General features: G+C 45.5%; 1 protein-coding gene across 3 annotated transcripts in view; it reads right to left on the bottom strand.

The window, feature by feature from the left end:
• KCNC1 (potassium voltage-gated channel subfamily C member 1) overlaps positions 1 to 25444 on the bottom strand; it is a 262381-nt gene that overhangs the window by 23650 nt on the left and 213287 nt on the right. For all 3 annotated transcript variants that reach the window (XM_063944106.1, XM_063944107.1, XM_063944108.1), the window contains exon 2: positions 23762 to 24695. In XM_063944106.1, coding sequence (XP_063800176.1) covers positions 23762 to 24695 — 934 coding nt within the window. The remainder of the gene's footprint in view (positions 1 to 23761; positions 24696 to 25444) is intronic.

Genomic DNA, 25444 nt, shown 5'->3' with positions numbered 1-25444 from the left:
TTCACTCCTGACCGTAGCAAGTGAAGGAAACGGCCCAGCTGGAATTCCTCCGTAGGGGCATTCCTGGCCTCACACTAAGCAACATATTTTCGCCATATACGGTGATAATGTTGAGCTGTCACGTCCTTCCTAGCCTTTATCAGCGTAGGAATGACCTCATCCGGAATGCCTTTCTCTGCTAGGATCCGGCGTTCAACCACCATGCCGTCAAACGCAGCCGCGGTAAGTCTTGGAACAGACAGGGCCCCTGTTGCAACAAGTCCTGTCTTAGAGGAAGAGGCCACGGCCCTTCGTGACCAATCTGGAACAATGAGTATCATTCTCACTCCTCTTTTTCTTATTATTCTCAGCACCTTGGGTATGAGCGGAAGAGGAGGAAATACATAGACCGACTGGAACACCCACGGTGTCACCAGGGCGTCTACAGCTATCGCCTGAGGGTCTCTTGACCTGGCGCAATACCTCTGTAGTTTTTTGTTGAGGCGTGATGCCCTCATCTGTGCGAAGACTTCCTGATGAAGTCCCCACTCTCCCGGATGGAGGTCGTGTCTGCTGAGGAAGTCTGCTTCCCAGTTGTCCACTCCCGGGATGAACACTGCTGACAGTGCGCTTACGTGATTTTCCGCCCAGCGAAGAATTCTGGTGGCTTCCGCCATCGCTACCCTGCTCCTTGTGCCGCCTTGTCGGTTTACATGAGCCACTGCGGTGATGGTGTCTGACTGAATCAGAACCGGTTGGTCGCGAAGCAGGGTCTCCGCTTGACGTAGGGCGTTGTATACGGCCCTTAGTTCCAGGATGTTGATGTGAAGGCAAGTCTCCTGACTTGACCACAGACCTTGGAAATTTCTTCCCTGTGTGACTGCTCCCCACCCTCGGAGGCTTGCATCCGTGGTCACCAGGACCCAGTCCTGAATGCCGAATCTGCGGCCCTCGAGAAGGTGAGCATTCTGCAGCCACCACAGGAGAGACACCCTGGCCCTGGGGGATAGGGTGATTAACCGATGCATCTGAAGATGTGATCCGGACCACTTGTCCAGTAAGTCCCATTGAAAGATCCTCGCATGGAACCTGCCGAAGGGAATGGCCTCGTATGATGCCACCATCCTTCCCAGGACTCGAGTGCAGTGATGCACTGACACCTGTTTTGGTTTTAATAGGTTCCTGACCAGTGTCATGAGCTCCTGAGCTCTCTCTATCGGGAGATAAACCCTTTTCTGGTCTGTGTCTAGAATCATGCCTAGGAAAGGCAGACGAGTCGTAGGAACCAACTGCGACCTTGGAATATTTAGAATCCAGCCGTGTTGCCGTTACACTTCCAGAGAAAGTGCTACGCTGATCAGCAACTGCTCTCTTGATCCCGCTTATATGAGGAGATTGTCCAATTATGGGATAATTGCGACCCCTTGCTTCCGCAGGAGTACCATCATTTCCGCCATTACCTTGGTAAATATTCTCGGTGCCGTGGAGAGACCAAACGGCAATGTCTGAAATTGGTAATGACAATCCTGTACCACAAATCTGAGGTACGCCTGATGAGGTGGATAAATGGGGACATGAAGGTATGCATCCTTTATGTCCAGAGACACCATAAAATCCCCCCCTTCCAGGCTTGCGACAACCGCTCTCAGCGATTCCATCTTGAACTTGAATTTTTTGAAGTATATGTTCAGGGATTTTAAATTCAATATGGGTCTGACCGAACCGTCCGGTTTGGGACTACAAACATGGTCGAATAATAACCCCTTCCTTGTTGAAGGAGGGGAACCTTGACCACCACCTGTTGAAGATACAATTTGTGAATTGCAGTTAACACTATTTCCCTCTCGTGGGGGGAAGCCGGCAGGGCCGTCGGTGAGGGGGCATCTCCTCGAATTCCAGCTTGTATCCCTGAGACACAATATCTATTGCCCAGGGATACAACAGGGAGTGAACCCACTTGTGGCTGAAATTTCGAAGACGTGCCCCCCACCGGGCCTAGCTCCGCTTGTGGAGCCCCAGCGACATGCGGTGGATTTTGTAGAGGCTGGGGAGGACTTCTGTTCCTGGGAACTAGCTGTGTTGTGCAGCTTCTTTCCTCTGCCCCTGCCTCTGGCAAGAAAGGACGCACCTCGGACTTTCTTGTTTCTTTGTGATCGAAAGGACTGCATTTGATAATGTCGTGCTTTCCTAGGCTGTGCTGGAATATAAGGCAAAATATCAGAATTACCAGCTATAGCTGTGGAGACCAGGTCCGAGATCCCTTCTCCACACAATCCTCAGCCTTGTAAGGTAAACCTTCCATATGCCTCTTAAGTCGGCATCACCTGTCCATTGCATGTTCCAGAGGACACGTCAAGCAGAAATCGACATAGCGTTGACTCTAGAACCCAGTAGACTAATGTCTCTTTGGGCATGTTTTATATATATATCTAAGACAGCATCTTTTATATATATATGTATATATATATATATATATATATATATATACATATATATATACATACTAGGGTCTCAATCTCTGCTGATAAGGTATCTGTCCACGCTGCTACAGCGCTATAAACCCATGCCGACACAATCGCCGGTCTGAGTAGTGTACCAGAAAGTGTGTAAATGGACTTTAAAGTACTTTTACTGCATGCTATCTGCAGGATCCCTGAGGATAGCTGTTAAGTCAGCGCTACCTTTTGGGCAAACGTGACACCCTAGGGGAAGATTCCCATCGTATCCTGACCCTAATAGGGAAAGGATACTCCCTGAGAATTCTTTGTGGGAAACTGCAGTCTCTTGTCTGGAGATTCCCGCTCTTTTTCATCATGAGAGGAGGGAAATTTACCTCAGCTTTCTTCCCCTTAAACATGTGTACCCTTGTGTCAGGGACAGATGAGTCATCAGTGATATGCAAAAAAAAAAATTATTACAATAATCATATTTTGAATACTTTCCTGCCATTTTGGCTGTAACTTTGCATTATCGTAGTCGACACTGGAGTCAGACTCCGTGTCGATATCAGTGTCTATTATTTTGGATAGTGAGCATTGAGAGACTCTGAAGGTCTCTGCAACATAGGGACAGACATGGGTAGATTCCCTGTCTGTTCTCTAATCTTTTGTGCAATAAATTTTCCTTAGCACTTAATTTCACATATCCAAACAGGTGTCGGCGTTGTCGACGGAGACACCACTCACACACACATTTGCTCCATCACCTCCTTATGGGAGCCTTTTACCTCAGACATGTCGACACACACGTACCGACACACCACACACTCAGGGAATGCTCATCTGAAGACAATTCCCCCACAAGGCCCTTTGGAGAGACAGAGAGAGAGTATGCCAGCACACACCCCAGCGCTATAAACCCAGGAATAACACAGTAACTTAATGTTAACCCAGTAGCTGCTGTTTATATTGATTTTTGCGCCTAATTATGTGCCCCCCCCTCTCTTTTTACCCTTTTCTACCGTGTATCTGCAGGGGAGAGCCTGGGGAGCTTCTTCTCAGCGGAGCTGTGGAGAAAAAATGGCGCAGGTGAGTGCTGAGGAAGAAGCCCCGCCCCCTCGACGGCGGGCTTCTGTCCCGCTTAAATATACATTTTCTTGGCGGGGGCTCATACATATATACAGTGCCCAACTGTATATATGTGTACTTTTGCCAAAAGAGGTCCATATGCTGCCCAGAGTGCCCTCCCCTGCACCCTGCACCCTTACAGTGACCGGAGTATGTGAGGTGTGTGGGAACAATGGCGCACAGCTGCAGTGCTGTGCGTTACCTCAGTGAAGAACGGAGTCTTCTGCCGCCGATTTCGAAGTCTTCTTGCTTCTCATACTCACCCGGCTTCTGTCTTCCGGCTCTGCAAGGGGGGCGGCGGCGCGGCTCTGGGATCGGACGACGAGGGTGAGATCCTGTGTACGATCCCTCTGGAGCTAATGGTGTCCAGTAGACTAAGAAGCAGGACCTAGCTTCAGAGAGTAGGGCTGCTTCTCTCCCCTCTGTCCCACGATGCAGGGAGTCTGTTGCCAGCAGAGCTCCCTGAAAATAAAGAACCTAACAAAATACTTTCTCACAGCAAGCTCAGGAGAGCTCACTGAACAGCACCCAGCTCGTCCGGGCACAGATTCAAACTGAGGTCTGGAGGAGGGACATAGAGGGAGGAGCCAGAGCACACCAGAATCTAAATTCTTTCTTAAAGTGCCCATGTCTCCTGCGGAGCCCGTCTATTCTCCATGGTCCTTACGGAGTCCCCAGCATCCACTAGGACGTTAGAGAAATTACCTATAGATCAGAGGTTCTCAACCGTGGTCCTCAAGGCACCCCCAACGGTCCAGGTTGTAAGTATATCCATGCTGGCCACAGGTGACTTTAGTACTTCAGTCAATTTGATTTAATCATCTGTGCTAAGCTTTGGATATACTTAAAACTAGAGATGAGCGGGTTCGGTTTCTCTGAATCCGAACCCGCACGAACTTCATGTTTTTTTTCACGGGTCCGAGCGACTCGGATCTTCCCGCCTTGCTCGGTTAACCCGAGCGCGCCCGAACGTCATCATGCCGCTGTCGGATTCTCGCGAGACTCGGATTCTATATAAGGAGCCGCGCGTCGCCGCCATTTTCACACGTGCATTGAGATTGATAGGGAGAGGACGTGGCTGGCGTCCTCTCCATTTAGATTAGGAGAGAGAGAGAGAGATTGACCTGAGGCTGATACTGTAGAAGAGAGTGCAGAGTTTAGTGACTGACCACAGTGACCACCAGCAGTGCAGTTGTTTTATTTAATATATCCGTTCTCTGCCTGAAAAAAACGGTACACACAGTGACTCAGTCACATACCATATCTGTGTGCACTGCTCAGCCCAGTGTGCTGCATGCCTGCATCATCTATGTATATATTATATATCTGACTGTGCTCAGCTCACACAGCTTATAATTGTGGGGGAGACTGGGGAGCACTGCAGTGCCAGTTATAGGTTATAGCAGGAGCCAGGAGTACAAGACAGTCACATACCATATCTGTGTGCACTGCTCAGCCCAGTGTGCTGCATCATCTATGTATATATTATATATCTGACTGTGCTCAGCTCACACAGCTTATAATTGTGGGGGAGACTGGGGAGCACTGCAGTGCCAGTTATAGGTTATAGCAGGAGCCAGGAGTACATATTATATTAAAATTAAACAGTGCACACTTTTGCTGCAGGAGTGCCACTGCCAGTGTGACTGACCAGTGACCTGACCACACTGACCACCAGTATAGTTAGTAGTATACTATATTGTGATTGCCTGAAAAAGTTAAACACTCGTCGTGTGACTTCACTTGTGTGGTGTTTTTTTTTTTATTCTATAAAAAACTCATTCTGCTGACAGACAGTGTCCAGCAGGTCCGTCATTATATAATATATATACCTGTCCGGCTGCAGTAGTGATATATATATATTTTTTATATCATTATTTATCATCCAGTCGCAGCAGACACAGTACGGTAGTTCACGGCTGTAGCTACCTCTGTGTCGGCACTCGGCAGTCCATCCATAATTGTATACCACCTACCCGTGGTTTTTTTTTCTTTCTTCTTTATACATACATACTACTACATCTCTTTATCAACCAGTCTATATTAGCAGCAGACACAGTACAGTACGGTAGTTCACGGCTGTGGCTACCTCTGTGTCGGCACTCGGCAGTCCGTCCATAATTGTATACCACCTAACCGTGGTTTTTTTTTCTTTCTTCTTTATACATACATACTACGACATCTCTTTATCAACCAGTCTATATTAGCAGCAGACACAGTACAGTACGGTAGTTCACGGCTGTGGCTACCTCTGTGTCGGCACTCGGCAGTCCGTCCATAATTGTATACCACCTAACCGTGGTTTTTTTTTCTTTCTTCTTCATACATACATACTACGACATCTCTTTATCAACCAGTCTATATTAGCAGCAGACACAGTACAGTACGGTAGTTCACGGCTGTGGCTACCTCTGTGTCGGCACTCGGCAGTCCGTCCATAATTGTATACCACCTAACCGTGGTTTTTTTTTCTTTCTTCTTTATACATACATACTACGACATCTCTTTATCAACCAGTCTATATTAGCAGCAGACACAGTACAGTACGGTAGTTCACGGCTGTGGCTACCTCTGTGTCGGCACTCGGCAGTCCGTCCATAATTGTATACCACCTAACCGTGTTTTCTTTCTTTCTTCTTCATACATACATACTACGACATCTCTTTATCAACCAGTCTATATTAGCAGCAGACACAGTACAGTACGGTAGTTCACGGCTGTGGCTACCTCTGTGTCGGCACTCGGCAGTCCGTCCATAATTGTATACCACCTACCCGTGGTTTTTTTTTCTTTCTTCTTTATACATACATACTACTACATCTCTTTATCAACCAGTCTATATTAGCAGCAGACACAGTACAGTACGGTAGTTCACGGCTGTGGCTACCTCTGTGTCGGCACTCGGCAGTCCGTCCATAATTGTATACCACCTACCCGTGGTTTTTTTTTCTTTCTTCTTCATACATACATACTACGACATCTCTTTATCAACCAGTCTATATTAGCAGCAGACACAGTACAGTACGGTAGTTCACGGCTGTGGCTACCTCTGTGTCGGCACTCGGCAGTCCGTCCATAATTGTATACCACCTAACCGTGGTTTTTTTTTCTTTCTTCTTCATACATACATACTACGACATCTCTTTATCAACCAGTCTATATTAGCAGCAGACACAGTACGGTAGTTCACGGCTGTAGCTACCTCTGTGTCGGCACTCGGCAGTCCGTCCATAATTGTATACTAGTATCCATCCATCTCCATTGTTTACCTGAGGTGCCTTTTAGTTGTGCCTATTAAAATATGGAGAACAAAAATGTTGAGGTTCCAAAATTAGGGAAAGATCAAGATCCACTTCCACCTCGTGCTGAAGCTGCTGCCACTAGTCATGGCCGAGACGATGAAATGCCAGCAACGTCGTCTGCCAAGGCCGATGCCCAATGTCATAGTACAGAGCATGTCAAATCCAAAACACCAAATATCAGTAAAAAAAGGACTCCAAAACCTAAAATAAAATTGTCGGAGGAGAAGCGTAAACTTGCCAATATGCCATTTACCACACGGAGTGGCAAGGAACGGCTGAGGCCCTGGCCTATGTTCATGGCTAGTGGTTCAGCTTCACATGAGGATGGAGGCACTCAGCCTCTCGCTAGAAAAATGAAAAGACTCAAGCTGGCAAAAGCAGTAGCACCGCAAAGAACTGTGCGTTCTTCGAAATCCCAAATCCACAAGGAGAGTCCAATTGTGTCGGTTGCGATGCCTGACCTTCCCAACACTGGACGTGAAGAGCATGCACCTTCCACCATTTGCACGCCCCCTGCAAGTGCTGGAAGGAGCACCCGCAGTCCAGTTCCTGATAGTCAGATTGAAGATGTCAGTGTTGAAGTACACCAGGATGAGGAGGATATGGGTGTTGCTGGCGCTGGGGAGGAAATTGACCAGGAGGATTCTGATGGTGAGGTGGTTTGTTTAAGTCAGGCACCCGGGGAGACACCTGTTGTCCGTGGGAGGAATATGGCCGTTGACATGCCTGGTGAAAATACCAAAAAAATCAGCTCTTCGGTGTGGAACTATTTCAACAGAAATGCGGACAACAGGTGTCAAGCCGTGTGTTCCCTTTGTCAAGCTGTAATAAGTAGGGGTAAGGACGTTAACCACCTCGGAACATCCTCCCTTATACGTCACCTGCAGCGCATTCATAATAAGTCAGTGACAAGTTCAAAAACTTTGGGTGACAGCGGAAGCAGTCCACTGACCAGTAAATCCCTTCCTCTTGTAACCAAGCTCACGCAAACCACCCCACCAACTCCCTCAGTGTCAATTTCCTCCTTCCCCAGGAATGCCAATAGTCCTGCAGGCAATGTCACTGGCAATTCTGACGAGTCCTCTCCTGCCTGGGATTCCTCCGATGCATCCTTGCGTGTAACGCCTACTGCTGCTGGCGCTGCTGTTGTTGCTGCTGGGAGTCGATGGTCATCCCAGAGGGGAAGTCGTAAGCCCACTTGTACTACTTCCAGTAAGCAATTGACTGTTCAACAGTCCTTTGCGAGGAAGATGAAATATCACAGCAGTCATCCTGCTGCAAAGCGGATAACTGAGGCCTTGACAACTATGTTGGTGTTAGACGTGCGTCCGGTATCCGCCGTTAGTTCACAGGGAACTAGACAATTTATTGAGGCAGTGTGCCCCCGTTACCAAATACCATCTAGGTTCCACTTCTCTAGGCAGGCGATACCGAGAATGTACACGGACGTCAGAAAAAGACTCACCAGTGTCCTAAAAAATGCAGTTGTACCCAATGTCCACTTAACCACGGACATGTGGACAAGTGGAGCAGGGCAGGGTCAGGACTATATGACTGTGACAGCCCACTGGGTAGATGTATGGACTCCCGCCGCAAGAACAGCAGCGGCGGCACCAGTAGCAGCATCTCGCAAACGCCAACTCTTTCCTAGGCAGGCTACGCTTTGTATCACCGGTTTCCAGAATACGCACATAGCTGAAAACCTCTTACGGCAACTGAGGAAGATCATCGCGGAATGGCTTACCCCAATTGGACTCTCCTGTGGATTTGTGGCATCGGACAACGCCAGCAATATTGTGTGTGCATTAAATATGGGCAAATTCCAGCACGTCCCATGTTTTGCACATACCTTGAATTTGGTGGTGCAGAATTATTTAAAAAACGACAGGGGCGTGCAAGAGATGCTGTCGGTGGCCAGAAAAATTGCGGGACACTTTCGGCGTACAGGCACCATGTACAGAAGACTGGAGCACCACCAAAAACTACTGAACCTGCCCTGCCATCATCTGAAGCAAGAAGTGGTAACGAGGTGGAATTCAACCCTCTATATGCTTCAGAGGTTGGAGGAGCAGCAAAAGGCCATTCAAGCCTATACAATTGAGCACGATATAGGAGGTGGAATGCACCTGTCTCAAGCGCAGTGGAGAATGATTTCAACGTTGTGCAAGGTTCTGATGCCCTTTGAACTTGCCACACGTGAAGTCAGTTCAGACACTGCCAGCCTGAGTCAGGTCATTCCCCTCATCAGGCTTTTGCAGAAGAAGCTGGAGACATTGAAGGAGGAGCTAACACGGAGCGATTCCGCTAGGCATGTGGGACTTGTGGATGGAGCCCTTAATTCGCTTAACAAGGATTCACGGGTGGTCAATCTGTTGAAATCAGAGCACTACATTTTGGCCACCGTGCTCGATCCTAGATTTAAAGCCTACCTTGGATCTCTCTTTCCGGCAGACACAAGTCTGCTGGGGTTGAAAGACCTGCTGGTGAGAAAATTGTCAAGTCAAGCGGAACGCGACCTGTCAACATCTCCTCCTTCACATTCTCCCGCAACTGGGGGTGCGAGGAAAAGGCTCAGAATTCCGAGCCCACCCGCTGGCGGTGATGCAGGGCAGTCTGGAGCGACTGCTGATGCTGACATCTGGTCCGGACTGAAGGACCTGACAACGATTACGGACATGTCGTCTACTGTCACTGCATATGATTCTCTCACCATTGAAAGAATGGTGGAGGATTATATGAGTGACCGCATCCAAGTAGGCACGTCACACAGTCCATACTTATACTGGCAGGAAAAAGAGGCAATTTGGAGGCCATTGCACAAACTGGCTTTATTCTACCTAAGTTGCCCTCCCACAAGTGTGTACTCCGAAAGAGTGTTTAGTGCCGCCGCTCACCTTGTCAGCAATCGGCGTACGAGGTTACATCCAGAAAATGTGGAGAAGATGATGTTCATTAAAATGAATTATAATCAATTCCTCCGCGGAGACATTGACCAGCAGCAATTGCCTCCACAAAGTACACAGGGAGCTGAGATGGTGGATTCCAGTGGGGACGAATTGATAATCTGTGAGGAGGGGGATGTACACGGTGATATATCGGAGAGTGATGATGAGGTGGACATCTTGCCTCTGTAGAGCCAGTTTGTGCAAGGAGAGATTAATTGCTTCTTTTTTGGGGGGGGTCCAAACCAACCCGTCATATCAGTCACAGTCGTGTGGCAGACCCTGTCACTGAAATGATGGGTTGGTTAAAGTGTGCATGTCCTGTTTTGTTTATACAACATAAGGGTGGGTGGGAGGGCCCAAGGACAATTCCATCTTGCACCTCTTTTTTCTTTTATTTTTCTTTGCGTCATGTGCTGTTTGGGGAGGGTTTTTTGGAAGGGACATCCTGCGTGACACTGCAGTGCCACTCCTAAATGGGCCCGGTGTTTGTGTCGGCCACTAGGGTCGCTAATCTTACTCACACAGTCAGCTACCTCATTGCGCCTCTTTTTTTCTTTGCGTCATGTGCTGATTGGGGAGGGTTTTTTGGAAGGGACATCCTGCGTGACACTGCAGTGCCACTCCTAAATGGGCCCGGTGTTTGTGTCGGCCACTAGGGTCGCTAATCTTACTCACACAGTCAGCTACCTCATTGCGCCTCTTTTTTTCTTTGCGTCATGTGCTGATTGGGGAGGGTTTTTTGGAAGGGACATCCTGCGTGACACTGCAGTGCCACTCCTAAATGGGCCCGGTGTTTGTGTCGTCCACTAGGGTCGCTAATCTTACTCACACAGTCAGCTACCTCATTGCGCCTCTTTTTTTCTTTGCGTCATGTGCTGATTGGGGAGGGTTTTTTGGAAGGGACATCCTGCGTGACACTGCAGTGCCACTCCTAAATGGGCCCGGTGTTTGTGTCGGCCACTAGGGTCGCTAATCTTACTCACACAGTCAGCTACCTCATTGCGCCTCTTTTTTTCTTTGCGTCATGTGCTGATTGGGGAGGGTTTTTTGGAAGGGACATCCTGCGTGACACTGCAGTGCCACTCCTAAATGGGCCCGGTGTTTGTGTCGGCCACTAGGGTCGCTAATCTTACTCACACAGTCAGCTACCTCATTGCGCCTCTTTTTTTCTTTGCGTCATGTGCTGATTGGGGAGGGTTTTTTGGAAGGGACATCCTGCGTGACACTGCAGTGCCACTCCTAAATGGGCCCGGTGTTTGTGTCGGCCACTAGTGTCGCTTAGCTTAGTCATCCAGCGACCTTGGTGCAAATTTTAGGACTAAAAATAATATTGTGAGGTGTGAGGTATTCAGAATAGACTGAAAATGAGTGGAAATTATGGTTTTTGAGGTTAATAATAATATGGGATCAAAATGACCCCCAAATTCTATGATTTAAGCTGTTTTTTAGTGTTTTTTAAAAAAACACACCCGAATCCGACAAAAAAAATTCGGTGAGGTTTTGCCAAAACGCGGTCGAACCCAAAACACGGCCGCGGAACCGAACCCAAAACCAAAACACAAAACCCGAAAAATTTCAGGCGCTCATCTCTACTTAAAACCTGGACTGTTGGGGAGAACCTCTGCTATAGATCGTTAAGTGCTCAAAAGATGGACTAGTAGACAAATGTCCAGTTTCATCCGGGCCAAGGCCTATGAGAATACACGATCGAAGTAACATGCTTTAAACAGAGAAACGTGTTAGCTGAATTATTCAATTGTTCTAGTACTCTAATTTGCTTCTTTAAACTGCTTGTTTTAAATGATTTTGGTATATTTCAAGATCCCACCTCACACTGTGTGAGTATTAGCCTTGTAACATATTTTCTTTTTCATAGCCCACCTATGAAACTAGTTTTCGCTTTTAAGTTCTGAGAATCCTGTAAATGGAAATAAACGTCCGTTGTTTTATTGAGTGAATGTACTATATACTGTACTACTGACTATATCATTTTTTTTTGTTACATACATCCTCTTGATATACAATGATTTACCAGTAAACACACTACTACGAGGGGTGTGCAGTAAAGTTCTGGATGTGCGGTGCATGGGTAGATTAGACACAATCTGAATCTCTGGCAAGGAACAGAACAGTATATAAGTAGCACTGCACACCTTCACAAACTCGTTATGGAGCTCAACAGAGGCAACTGGAGAGCCATGATCTTCTACGACTACAAGAGTGGACTGCGACAGCAGGAGAGTTTTGACTGACTGCAATCTACTTTTGGGGAGGAAGTACCATCCCGAATACTGTGGTTTGGTGCGGAAGACGGTCCCTGGAAGACAAGGAGTGCTGCGGCCGACCTTTGTCAGCCATGATCGAGGATAACATTGCTGCCATGTGGGCCACAGTTGACGTGGACGTCAGGGTGACTTAGTTAGAGAAGAAGATAGACATTTCATCGGGACCCATCCCCTTGATACTATTCTGCACGCTGGGTACCCCATCAGCTTACTCCAGAGCAGAAGGAGGGTCTGGTGACTTGGTGCTGCAACACGGTGGGCAGGTTTGACGCTGTTCACGCAAACTCTGCCTGGGAGATCATAATGGCAATGAATCCTGGATCTACAGTTTTGACCTCGAGACCAAACAGTTGTCCCTGTGAACCCCAGTTGGAGGAGCGCCACCCCAGAAGTTCCGAAGTGCAAGCAGAGTGGCCAAGCTTGTAGTGGCTATTTTTGTAGCCAAGACTGGGCATGTAGACACTGTACCAATCATGTAGAGGTGCACTGTTACTGGAAACTGGTTCGCAAACCAAGCCTGCCACAAATGCTGGAAGCCATTTCCAGGCGCTTTCCAAGAGCTCACGCTCGTGGTGCCCTTCTCCATTACGACAATGCACCTGCCCACAAGTTCAGGAAAGTGGTGGATTTTCTGGACCATGAACGCATCCAGGAGCTTGGTTATCTGCCGTACAACCTGCAACTTCCAAGTGCACAAATCAAGTGGAATTCATTTTGAGTCACTGGAAGCTGCAATGGAGACCTTCATCCAGCAATGTAGAAGACATACCTGCTTCGGACTCATCCAGCTGCTTCATCAAGTGTTTTGAGCACGTGCAACTTTGCACAGACTCTTCTGGCGAACACTTTGAATAAATGTAATGTTCACTTTGTTTGTAAATATAATACTTTTTGTGCATCTGGAAATTTACTGCACACCCCTCATATATATTAAAATTCTCTTGACTTTGCTGTGAGAATGCATATATGTATTGAAATGTTTACTGTATGCTGCCTTATATGTGAAATTATTACATGTCGGACTGATTTTCCATCAAGCACTGGCAGATTGTCTTGTGCGATGTGATTTTATGAATACTTGGATCTCCTAATTTATTCTGGTTACACATAACCAGCAATAATGGCCTGCATCAATGAGAGTTGCCACAGTTTTTGAACACAATTTTTATCTTTGGACTCCCTGGCAGCCTTGACTAATGGGTTAATCATAAATTAGCTAAACAGAGACAGGAAGATAATTCCAGAACTTATATAACATGAGGAGTCACCCCTTTAGGTGTTTTTTACCTGTCACTCTTTAGCTAAACAAGCAGTAGGGGGGAATTCAATTGTTTTGGGCATCTAAAAATACCTTCTAAATGGGACTGTTTAGATGCCCAAACAACTGTCACTATTCATTTGTTGTTTGGGCGCCCATGCACATTGCGCATGTCGCCCCCAAACAAGACAGGATTTAGCCGCCTAAAACGGCTACTTTGGGCCAAAGTGCCGGGTTTAGTCACTTTTTTTTTCGCACCTCAGGAGGCTGCAAGAAGAAATGTGTCCTCCACGGCCGCCAGCCGTCCAAACAACAGAAAAATGTAATTGCTGCCGTTGGGCGCCCTCTAGTGGCGGCCGTGAAAAAAACTTTTGCATTAGCCCCAATGAGTTTATCAGATTACTTATATTCCTGAGCACTGGCACATTGCATGCAGTTGCTGGGTGCGATTTGAAAGCTGACCTAGGTGAAACAACAAAAGACCGAGGATTACAAGTGAGCCACAATATGCATCTATGTATTAAATCTGTGACCTTATACTAATTCCTTTCAGCTAAAAATACTAGTCCGAAGTGCCCAGGACAACTTAAAAACGTAAATTCAGAAAAAAAAGTATGGGAATCGCCATATTTGGCGGAGTACCTAAGTCACGCCATATGGAGCAAAGAGGATAGGATAGTATGTGATGAGACATCTGAAGACAGAAAGCTGGTAATACGACATTGAGATTATACTAATAACGCATTCCTCAGGTTATATATATATATATATATATATATATATAGTCTTTGTAAATAGTTTCTTTTGGCCAAGACTATAATAACACTATATAAATCCCCTCTATAAAGATAATATATTGAAATTAAAATGTATTTCTGCTCATTACTATCTTCTGTGAGCTAATAATAAAAATATACCATAGAACAAAAATGGTCAAATATATTTCAAGATAATACCTCATTTAAAGTGAGTTGAAAACACCATTTTCAAATAATATTACATTCCACCAATAATAGAGTACAACTTCAAATTATTTACTGATTATTCTATGTAGAAAGAATGACCTGAGCTTATTTTCACTGCAGCATAAAATAAATATAATACGTCAAATACCTCTAGTTGCATAATGTGCGTTATTCCTGATAAACCCACAAAATTATGTAGCTAAATAGGAGCAACTTGCCGAGATGTACTAAGGTAAATATAGCGGTAAGACTTTGCGCCTCTCCCTTATCTCCACAGCCAGATTGGAGGTGAAGGAAACCAACTTGGCTGTCTTTAGAAATGCAGTTAGACGCATTTCGCCACCCCGTCTCCCCCTAAACTTTCTATGGGACAAGATAATAGTATGTTACATACCTGGATCTATGTAAAAGTTGTGCTTAATTTTAAAAACATTGTGCTGGTTAAAAATGATGAAAACTACATTGTATTGAATGTCAATGGATTGCAGAATTGTGATGCAGATGTATTAAGCCTGGAGAAGTGATAACGCAGTCGGCTCCTAACTGTCATTTTTTAAACCTAGCCTGTAACTTAACAGTTAGGATCTGATTGGCTGGTACTTTATCATCTTCCACTTTATCACTTCACCAGGCTTAATAAATTTGCTGCTATATTTCATGATTTTCAAATATATAACGAATGGTGCTTATTATTCACCATTATTTAGAATATGTTAACAGATATGTTTATACCTTCCAATAACTCCACCTTCCGTGTGTGTTAGTTCTTGAGATTCAGACCCCGAGTTGGCCTTTTAGGGGAGGGGCAGATATTGTGTTAGGAGCTACTGGATAAGTGCTGTCAACGCGATTTGTGACCTTATTCCTCCTCCTCGTTTTTTTATCTACAACTGTCCTTAGTTGCAGTATTTCCATGTGACCAGGAGACCGCTAGTCACAATATTGGTGCCGGCATCCCGAACACTGACTAGCCCGCCAGTCAGCATGCCGACCAACAGGGACTATTCCCACTCGTGGGTGTCCACGACACCCATAGAGTGGGAATAGAACCTGTGGCAAGTGCAGCAAGCCACCCAGCCCTCTGCATGGCAAGCGCAGCGAGACGGGACGGGATCCCGGCGCCGGTATGGTGACTGGCGGTTTCCCGATACCATCCCCTTTCAAAGTTGACACCAATGCAGACCTCAACTTCATTCCATAAGGGCTTGGAAAGCAGAGCAACAAAGTAAGTGTGAGTGAGCAACGGATCACTAGTTTCACTGCTGATACATAGACAACAAGTCACGTGATAGAGGATAGACACTTCCTCACAGAATGAGAACTGCATTAGGAAGTGATAATCTACTGGATCTTGCAGATGGTAGTATCACCGCTGAAGAAAACGGGCACAGTCTGTTCATGTCCTCCAATAAAAATGGGAACAATCTGTCAGTACCAGTAAAGGATATGCTATTTGTACATTAGAAGGTGCCTTCTTGTCTGTAAGGCACATGGTGGCTAAAGGACTCACACAAATGTATTATCCTGAATGACAGGTGATAGCGAGAGCCAAAGTGAATAAACACCTGCATAGTGGAAGGAACAAGGGAAACTAAGCGCACCCAGATATGATAATTGCCATCATATTTGGCACAGTCACACAGAGTGTATACAGATCTGACAAAAGAGGTCACATGCACTGTTGATGCCATACGTAGCGGGCTGATGTTTTAAGTCTACACATATGTCCCAGCCGCACAGAGCATGTGTCCCAATTTTTAGCGCTGAGAGACACAAAACAGAATCAGAAGTGTTGTCTGTGGAAGTCAGTGGGCATTCCTGGGAGGTAACGTGGGTTGGCTAAGTAGATTCATGACGCTGTGCGCGGCTACATCCAAAGACACACTGCCGCGCACATAGGAGGACATGGCCAGAAGGAGCAACTGCTTCTGCCAAAGGACTGGTGCAAGCTATGATGGTGCGTATAAAGATGCTCCGCGATGGAACTGCACCACTCCAAGACACAGCAAGTGGGCGTCTCAATACTAATGAAATCGGCTGTGGCAGTAGCATAAGATGCCGGCGTGGCCAAGGTCTCAAACGATCAACCTGTCCAGCAAATATGAGATGAGACTGCTGCATTAAAGCTAAAGCCACAAAGTAATAATCCTAAACTAAGGAAGAGCAAATAATCAAGACCACTCAACTTCATGCACAGTGATATTTGTGGTCTTATGTTACCCACACCAAGAGGCAACAGGTACATTGTAGCTTTTACAGCTTATTTAATGAAGAACAAAGATCAAGTGTTGGACAAATTACAGGATTATGTAACAATGATAAGTTTCGGGAAAATCCACCAGGGCAAAACAAGGTATCTGAGCTGAACCCTGGCTGCACTGTAGTGACAGCTACTTATAGTACACTACACTATGTTGACAAAAGTGATTGGACACTGACAGCAAATAGATCAACAAGATTTTATTGACGTCAGTACTTTGTAGATCCACCACGTGCAGTGATTACTGCAGACACCCTTCTTGGTAAACTGTCCACAAGTTCCTGGACAACAGCAGGCGGTATGTTTTGCCATTCCACCTTTAGTACAGTGACCAACTGTAACACTGAAGAAGGTCAAATCGGCCTAGAATGCACCCCATCGCTAGAGTTCATCCCAGAGGTTCTTAATGGGGTTAAGTCCACCTGAGTTACCAAATTTTCTGTATACCAGTACAGCGTCGCCCTGGAAACATGACAGGTGGCATTGTCTTCCTGATAAAAATATTTGTCATTTCCATAGAACGGCCACAACGTAGGGAGCGCAGAGTTATCGAGAACATCTCCATAGTAATTACAGTTGATGTGTCCATGCATTACAACTAGTGGACCCATGCCAAACCAGCTAAAACAGCCCCACAGCATAACATTCTGGCATCCTACGTTCTCCTGCCATTCTTGAAACCCAAACGTCCATCTGATTTGAAAAGTGTAAACCTTGATTCTTCACTCCATAACGCTCACCGCTATTATTCCACTGTCCAGTTTTTGCGCTCTTTACACCATCATAAGCGCTGGGCTGCATTCTTCTTTGTAATAAGAGGTTTATGAGCAGCTGCTCACCCATAATATCCAAGTGCAGAGGGCCTTCCTACGAAGTGTTCTTGTCGAAAACGGGCATGTTCTTACAAGGCTCCTCTGCGTGCTTTCTTCATCATAGGCAGAATATTTTGCAGTAGCACATGCAAGTCAAGACGTTATATGGTTGATAAAGTTATTTGTTATTAGCCAACAGGCAGAACCAATAGAAATCTTTGAAGACAATCAAGGACATCTTGTTCTGGCACAGACAGAACAAGTCAACCCTATAACCATGTACTTTGATGTTAAAGATCTTAAAGAACAAGGGCCCTCATTCCGAGTTGATCGCTAGCTGCCGTTGTTCGCAGCGCAGCGATCAGGCTAAAAATCGACATTTCTGCGCATGCGTACGGGCCGCAGTACGCACGCGCGACGTACTTTCACACAAAACTATGCAGTTTCACACAAGGCCGAGCTAAGCTTTTCAGTCGCTCTGATGATCGTAGAGTGATTGACAGGAAGTGGGTGTTTCTGGGTGGTAACTGGCCGTTTTCCGGGAGTGTGCTAAAAAAACGCAGGCGTGTCAGGTAAAAACGCAGGCGTGCCTGCGGAAACGGGGGAGTGGATGGCAGAACGCAGGGCGTGTTTGTGACGTCAAAGCAGGAACTAAACAGACTGAAGTGATCGCAAGGAAGGAGTAGGTTTGAAGCTACTCTGAAACTGCTTGAAAAAATGTCAGCACTGTTCTGCTAACCTTTCGGTCGCACTTCTGCTAAGCTAAGATACACTCCCAGAGGGCGGCGGCTTAGCGTGTGCAATGCTGCTAAAAGCAGCTAGCGAGCGAAGAACTTGGAATGAGGGCCAAGGTCTTCTTGACTTACAGTACTGTCCAACAGAAGACATTGAGGAAATTGTGTTTAGTGGACTAAGAGGTAGATTAACTAAAGCTTCTAAAACAAGAGAAGTCTGTTTTAGATCTGTAGTATATACTGTATACCCCTTATCCACATTTGTTCACCAGAATGTTTCAGCAATGACAACAGCTAGAGACTACACATTACTTCTTAAGCTGTACTGGCGGTACAGTGATCCTGTATCTTAAATTGTCACTATGTAATCTCTCTTTATTGTGACAGTGTACTCTCTTATAGAAACTTATTGTTAATGCTCCATATTATGAAGCTTACAAGTACTGGTCAACTTCTCACAATATATTCACAACTGTGCTACCAGCTCTCTCTGTGGGGGTCATTCCGAGTTAATCGTAGCTGTGCTAAATTTGGCACAGCTACGATCAGGCACTCAGACATGCGGGGGGGACGCCCGGCACAGGGCTAGTCCGCCCCGCATGTCAGTGCCGCGTCCCGTCCACCCCCCGCAGAAGTGCAAAAGCATCGCACAGCGGTGATGCTTTTGCATTTGAGGAGTAACTCCTGCGGATGCGCTCTTGCGGCACCTCCTCCTGCGGCTGCGCTCCTGCGGCTCCTCCTCCTCTGGCTGCGCTCCTGCGGCTGGCTGGGAGAACCTCTTCGCTGCCTGGGTCACAGCAGCTGCGTGTAACGTCAAGCAGCCGCTGCGGCCCGCCCCCCCATCGGTCCTGGCCACCCCTGCATTGGCCGGACCGCGCCCCCTCCCGCCCAGCGACCGCCTCTGCCTGTCAATCAGGCAGAGGCCATCGCTAGGCAACAACTGCCTTCAGCCATCTGGCATGCGCAGTACTGACCCGATCGCACTGCTGTGATAAACTGCAGCGTGCGATTGGGTCAGAATGACCCCCTGTATACCAACTATTCACTAATATGGCTGCAGCAGAGGATAATGTACGTGGGTCAACAATCTCCTGGGCCAGCGGTTCCCCCGGGGGTACGCGCCGCACTGCAGAGGGGTACTTCAAATGGGTATGGGAGTCCAGGTCGACAGCAAAAAGGTCGACACACCTTAGGTCAACACCTGAAATAGGTCGACATGGGAAAAAAGGTCGATATTGAGTTTTTTATGGGGGGTTTCGATGTCGTTTTCTTTGTAGAATGATCGGGAACCCCAATTAGTGCACCGTGGCCCCTCACTGCGCTCGCTTTGCTCGTCATGCTTCGGGCAAGGTTACCATTCCCAATTGTAGTCCACGTGGATCGTAAAGTATGAAAAAGTAAAAAAAAATGGGGGGAAAAGTGAAAAACTCATGTCGACCTTTTTCCACGCCAACCTTGTTCATGTCGACCCTTTGTCCATGTTGACCTATTGCAGGTGTCGACCTAAGGTGTGTCAACCAATTGGTGTCGCCCTAAGGTGTGTCTACCTTTTTGGTGTCGACCTGGGGTCCGGATACCCTTCAAATTGAAGCCGGTAATGGCGATTGTGTGACCCGGCGCAGTCGCACGTGGAGGACGTCGGGTCACACCGCCACGGCTGGATGTAGGAGCTCCTTTGTGCACAGATCCACCTCTCCCAAGTGCAACTGTAAATACATAAGTGTCTTGTGGGTCTGTGTTGCTATTATGGCACATTGGTTACGGGTTACATTATTTTCTTGCTTTGCCTGTATTATGGTGATTGGTATTGCTGGGATTTGGTCGTAGTAATAGCATGTTTCAAGTCTCTATGATGTGACTGTATGATAAGTCCAAGAGTCTACACCATTACTGCCTAACAAAAACAAACTTTTCTGGCGAGGACGGATGGGTGGGGGGGATTTATGAGGCCAGGGGGGTACTCAAAAATGAAAAACCTAATGAAGGGGTACGGGAGAGAAAAAAGGTTGGGAACCACTGTCCTAGGCATTTCTCAATAAGAGATTTTATAGGAGTGTCGCAAGAAACCAGCCCTGGCTGAAAAGTTACTCATACTTGCTTGCAAAGAAATCTAGATGGTACTGCCAAGATACAAAATAAATTATTACAGAGTTATGAGACAATGGGCCTGATTCAGACGCGGTCGCAACTTCGATGGTGTCACAACTGAGCGATTATCGGTAGACTTGTAGAGTGATTGACAGTAGGTGACGGGGAGTTTCTGCAAAAACACAGGGATATCGTGACTGTTTTTGGGGCATGTTTTTGAGTGCGACTGCGATCTCATATGCATGAAATATGGTGCTAGAGAAGCAGCTCCCACGGCCAATCTGCACGGCCACTGTGGCACTAAGGGAATCAATGTTCCTTGCATCTGCATCGTGGTTGCGACAGAGTTACTGAACACGTTGCGATGACTTTAGTGGGTGTCTTTGTTCATTTGGGGGCGGCTGCTTCACCTGTGATGCCTTGCAGTTCCGTCACTAGTTCCATCACTAAAAAAGATCGCTCCTGCATCGGCACTGAGACCACATTTGAATCAGGCCCCAAGAACTTTTTGATATCATGTTATGGCGTTGCTCTTCAGTGGCAAAGACTGGCATCCTCAAGAGTGGTGGTTAGGTAAATGGGGCGCATTAAAGACAAAACCCCCATCAGTTTGTCAAATATTGATATCAGAAAAACATATACTATTTAAAGGACTGTGGTTACTGTGTCTTCCGATTACTGGTACTACAAATGCTTTTGAAGAAATATCACTGTAAAATAAAAATGTGTGTTAGTAAAATTTGTCATCTCAGTTTTTTCTCTTAAAATTGTCATCAAAGCTATCTACAAGTGATTTGATTCTGGGATTCATTTAAAATGATTCGTGCTCAAGTATCTGCATATGTGCCCTCATTCCGAGTTGTTCGCTCGTTCTTTTTCTTCGCATCGGTGCGATAAGTCGCAAACTGCGCATGCGCAATGTTCGCAGTGCGTCTGCGCCAAGTAAATTAGCACAAAAGTTTGGTATTTTACTCACGGCTTAACGAAGATTTTTCTTCGTTCTGGTGATCGTAGTGTGATTGACAGGAAGTGGGTGTTTCTGGGCGGAAACTGACCGTTTTATGGGAGTGTGTGAAAAAACGCAGGCGTTTCAGGGAAAAACGCGGGAGTGTCTGGAGAAACGGGGGAGTGGCTGGGCGAACGCTGGGCGTGTGTGTGACGTCAAACCAGGAACGAAAAGGACTGAACTGATCGCAGTGGCAGAGTAAGTCTCGAGCTACTCAGAAACTGCAAAGAAATATCTAATCGCTATTCTATTCGCAATTCTGCGAACCTTTCATTCGCAATTCTGCACAGCTAAGATTCACTCCCAGTAGGCGGCGGCTTAGCGTGTGCAAAGCTGCTAAAAGCAGCTAGCGAGCGAACAACTCGGAATGAGGGCCCTGGTTAATAACACACAATGTGTTTTTATACAGTCTGTTCTCAAAATATGAATGTTTTGTGCACTTATTCAATATCAGAGATAATTTATACTGTTCTGTTACCCCACCCTCCCTATCCCTGGTTAGGCGATTCAATACTGCAGGCAGTGGTAATATTTTCTAAAGTGCATGAGTATATTGCACACTTACCTACTCTCCCAGAATGACTGGAGGACCCCCAAATTTCAGGGGGCTCTCCAAGACTTCCCAAGAGAGTCAGCCAGCTTCTTGCATGAGTGAACTGGGCGGTCCGGGGTCCGACAACTTGACTCGCATTCAGTTACATTGCCATTGCCCAGCCCCTACTTTACAATGCCAAGAATTGTGGCTTTGTATTATAATGTGAGTGTGGCCACAACGACACTATTGCTCAGTCAGGCTCACCCCCCACCCCCTCTCCAAACATATACACAAACACACATATCTCCCACCTAACTGGGTGGATTGCTGAATGTTGGCAAGTACAGTATGATATATATACATGTGAAAAATACAAGTGATTATGTAAAAACACCGTAAGCTGACATTAAGTAATGGACATGATAAAAGCAAAGATTCACCAAACATTTCCATGTATATGTGGACACAGCCTAATTCGAGCTTTGCCACAGTCTCACTCAATCGGGAAACAAATACTGTGTGAAATATTGAAAGTAAATAACAGTTTTGTAAATTCTCTCTTTCAGTCCCTGACCCAGTGGTCAATATGCTACATCGCCAAGAACTGTTTGGCTGGCTTTGTTTTTCTCACATTATGGGGTACCATGCATGACAGAGAAACAAGTAGGAGAAATCCAATCAAGGACGGTAATTTGCTAACAAAAATCCGGATGATTCCCTAATCCCTTGAGAAGGAAAAATTGTAATGTTTTACTGTACATTCACAATTGGTTAGGGCAAATTTGCTGGTGAGATACCTCAAGAACATGCTTAAATGTTCCGTTTTATGTACAATTTATACATATATGTATACATATATATACATACAGTACATACATACACACGCACATATACATGCACAGACATACATTTGCTTACACCTACTTATGAATAAGCATGTGCATTCTAGAAATAAATAAATATACATTCCTGAAATTATATTAACATTGTATTGGTTACTGTATCAAAGGACTATTATCATCTTAATTTATACCCCGGCATATTAATACCACTAATATTCCATGGCTAGAGGTAGAGAATGGGTAAAGCCCATTGTAAAGTGTAGAAGACCTCTCATAAAACTGAGATAATTCTATAAATGACCACTACCCATGGGATTTAATAGTACACTCTGTAACACTGGCTGCAATTGGGCATGTTGCTGGCATGGATCAGATTGCCGCACAGCGATGCTTTAGTCACCACTGCAAGGAAACGGAGGAGTCTGTTCTCTTCATCTTTTCTAATAAATCTCTACACTTGTATGCAAACCATGAAATCCATCCAATTCTACAATTAAATAAAACTAGTCACTTGTCATAATATACTGTATAAGAGATGTCCTTACATGCTAAAGAGTAAAATTCCTAAAGTACATCTAGATCTCGCTCCTAGTGAGTTGTTTGTGCTGCTTCAGTAAATGAATATACGTTACTTGTATTTAGCTTTTCAAAAGTGTAACTTCCAATTTGCTACTGCAGTCCTATTTCTATCATTGAATACCTCTACTAGTTTTCAATCCTCATATTTTACATCTATACAGGTGAAGGTTCACGTATGTGAAATCTCTTATATCAAAATCCTAAACCCAGTTTGGCGAGCTATCAAGCGTAATCTGAATTCAAGGCTGCTTTTGCTCCTATTACATTGAAAGTCCAGGAAGCGCCTGTGCAGCATTTGAACATAATTGCTTTCTCCACCAGACGTCTAGCATTCCTCAAAACCTCAAAAATCTGTATCATGTATCTACCCTACTTTGCAAAATTATGGTTATCTACCCTGATACTTCTATAGACCCTCCACTGACTCGTCCTGAACATCCCAGAAATCTAGCATTCTGCTTCACACACTTAGAAAGTGTGATACGGGACCGTCAATGGGTAAACGCCCTATGCATTTGCTAGTTAAGAAGTTTGACTGAATCTTAATTCTCTACAAGGAATGGGTGGTGATGATCAAATGGACATTCCTCTTAGTGGTTTCCTACCTCCTCTGTTCATTTCTAACATTTCTTCTGGTGCAAGCGGGCATGTGTCACTCTGAGTACTGTGATGTGGAGAGTTTACAACAGATTTACAATAATTGGGAGATCCCAGTTGGGGAGGGCGCGGGATATGCTTCTTTTTTTTCTTTGGTAGCTTCTGCTTAGCCATAGCTAGGGAATAATACATTCCAAAATTGTTCACAATGACTGGTACAGGCATAGCAATAGTCAGCACACCAGCAAGAGCACATAGCGCTCCAACCAGCATACCAGACCATGTCTGAGGATACATGTCTCCGTAGCCAAGGGTGGTCATAGTGACAACGGCCCACCAGAAGCCGATGGGGATATTTTTAAAATGTGTATGGTTGCTGGCACTAGGATCATTTGGGTTAGCACCTATTCTCTCAGCATAATAGATCATGGTGGCAAAGATTAAAACTCCCAAAGCTAAGAATATAATCAGCAGCAAAAACTCATTTGTGCTAGCACGAAGGGTATGTCCTAGAACCCTTAGGCCTACAAAGTGCCTGGTCAGCTTGAAAATTCGAAGAATGCGCACAAATCGGACGACTCTCAAGAAGCCCAACACGTCTTTTGCAGCTTTGGAAGACAGGCCACTGAGTCCAACCTCCAAATAAAAAGGCAGAATGGCCACAAAGTCAATGATGTTTAAAGTGTTTTTGATAAATTCCACCTTGTTCGGACAGAACGTAATCCTCATGAGGAACTCAAATGTAAACCACACTACACAGACACCTTCAATGTAGGTCAGGAAGGCATCTGTCTCCGATTCCCTGTAAAAGCGTTTCTGGGTCTCATTCCCAATTGTTTCAATTTCAGTTTTGTTCACAATGGGGTTAAATCGTTCATGAGTCTCTAGGCAGAAGGTGGTGATGGAGACCAGAATGAAGAAGAGCGAGGCAAATGCCACATACTGTGAAAAGAAGATTAAAAATGTGTTAGAAGAACAACTCTTGGGTTTAGACCTCTCAGTAAAAGAACTTTGACTTATGTACATACAGGTTTAATATCTTACTTTTCCCTAAATATAATCTCTCTGTTATCAATGTCCAAGGGAAAGTTCCGTGCATGTTCTTCTCTCTCAAATCAGATTTTTGTATTTCCAAATTGCGGTAGACTTTAAGGGGTCTATTCATGAAGCAGTGAAAAGTGTGTAGAACTGAGCCAGTGGAGAAGTTGCCCATGGCAACCAATTAGCATTGAAGTAACATTTATAATTTGCATACTGTACAATTGTACGGAGCAGCTGATTGTTTGCCATGTGCAACTTTTCCACATGCTCACTTCTCCACACTTTTCACTGCTTCATGAATAGACCCCTAAATCCCCGAAAATGAGTTGAAGATAATCCATAACATAATCTAAGTTCCTTTGGATAGTAGCCTGTGACTTCCTAAGTGGCTGAATGGGGTTTGCCATCCTTTAAGTCTTCTCTGGCTATTTGTCTGATTTTACCAGACTCTCTGACTTGAAATTACCTCAAGCCTTCTAAAGACATACTTACGCCTTAACATTAGTTTAAAAAATAATGTAACATGAAAAAAAGAAAAACTGGAAATGATCCCTGGTTACGTCACTTCAAGTCAGAAAGCCGGAGAATATCAGACAAATGTCCATTGGGTATTAAATAGGAAACCATACCACAGTCACACATCATTTGAC

This window comes from Pseudophryne corroboree, chromosome 11 (genome assembly GCF_028390025.1).
Source record: "Pseudophryne corroboree isolate aPseCor3 chromosome 11, aPseCor3.hap2, whole genome shotgun sequence".
Lineage (NCBI taxonomy): Eukaryota > Metazoa > Chordata > Amphibia > Anura > Myobatrachidae > Pseudophryne > Pseudophryne corroboree.
Note: the sequence above shows the minus strand (reverse complement) of the source record. Positions and strands in the feature narration are given on the sequence as shown.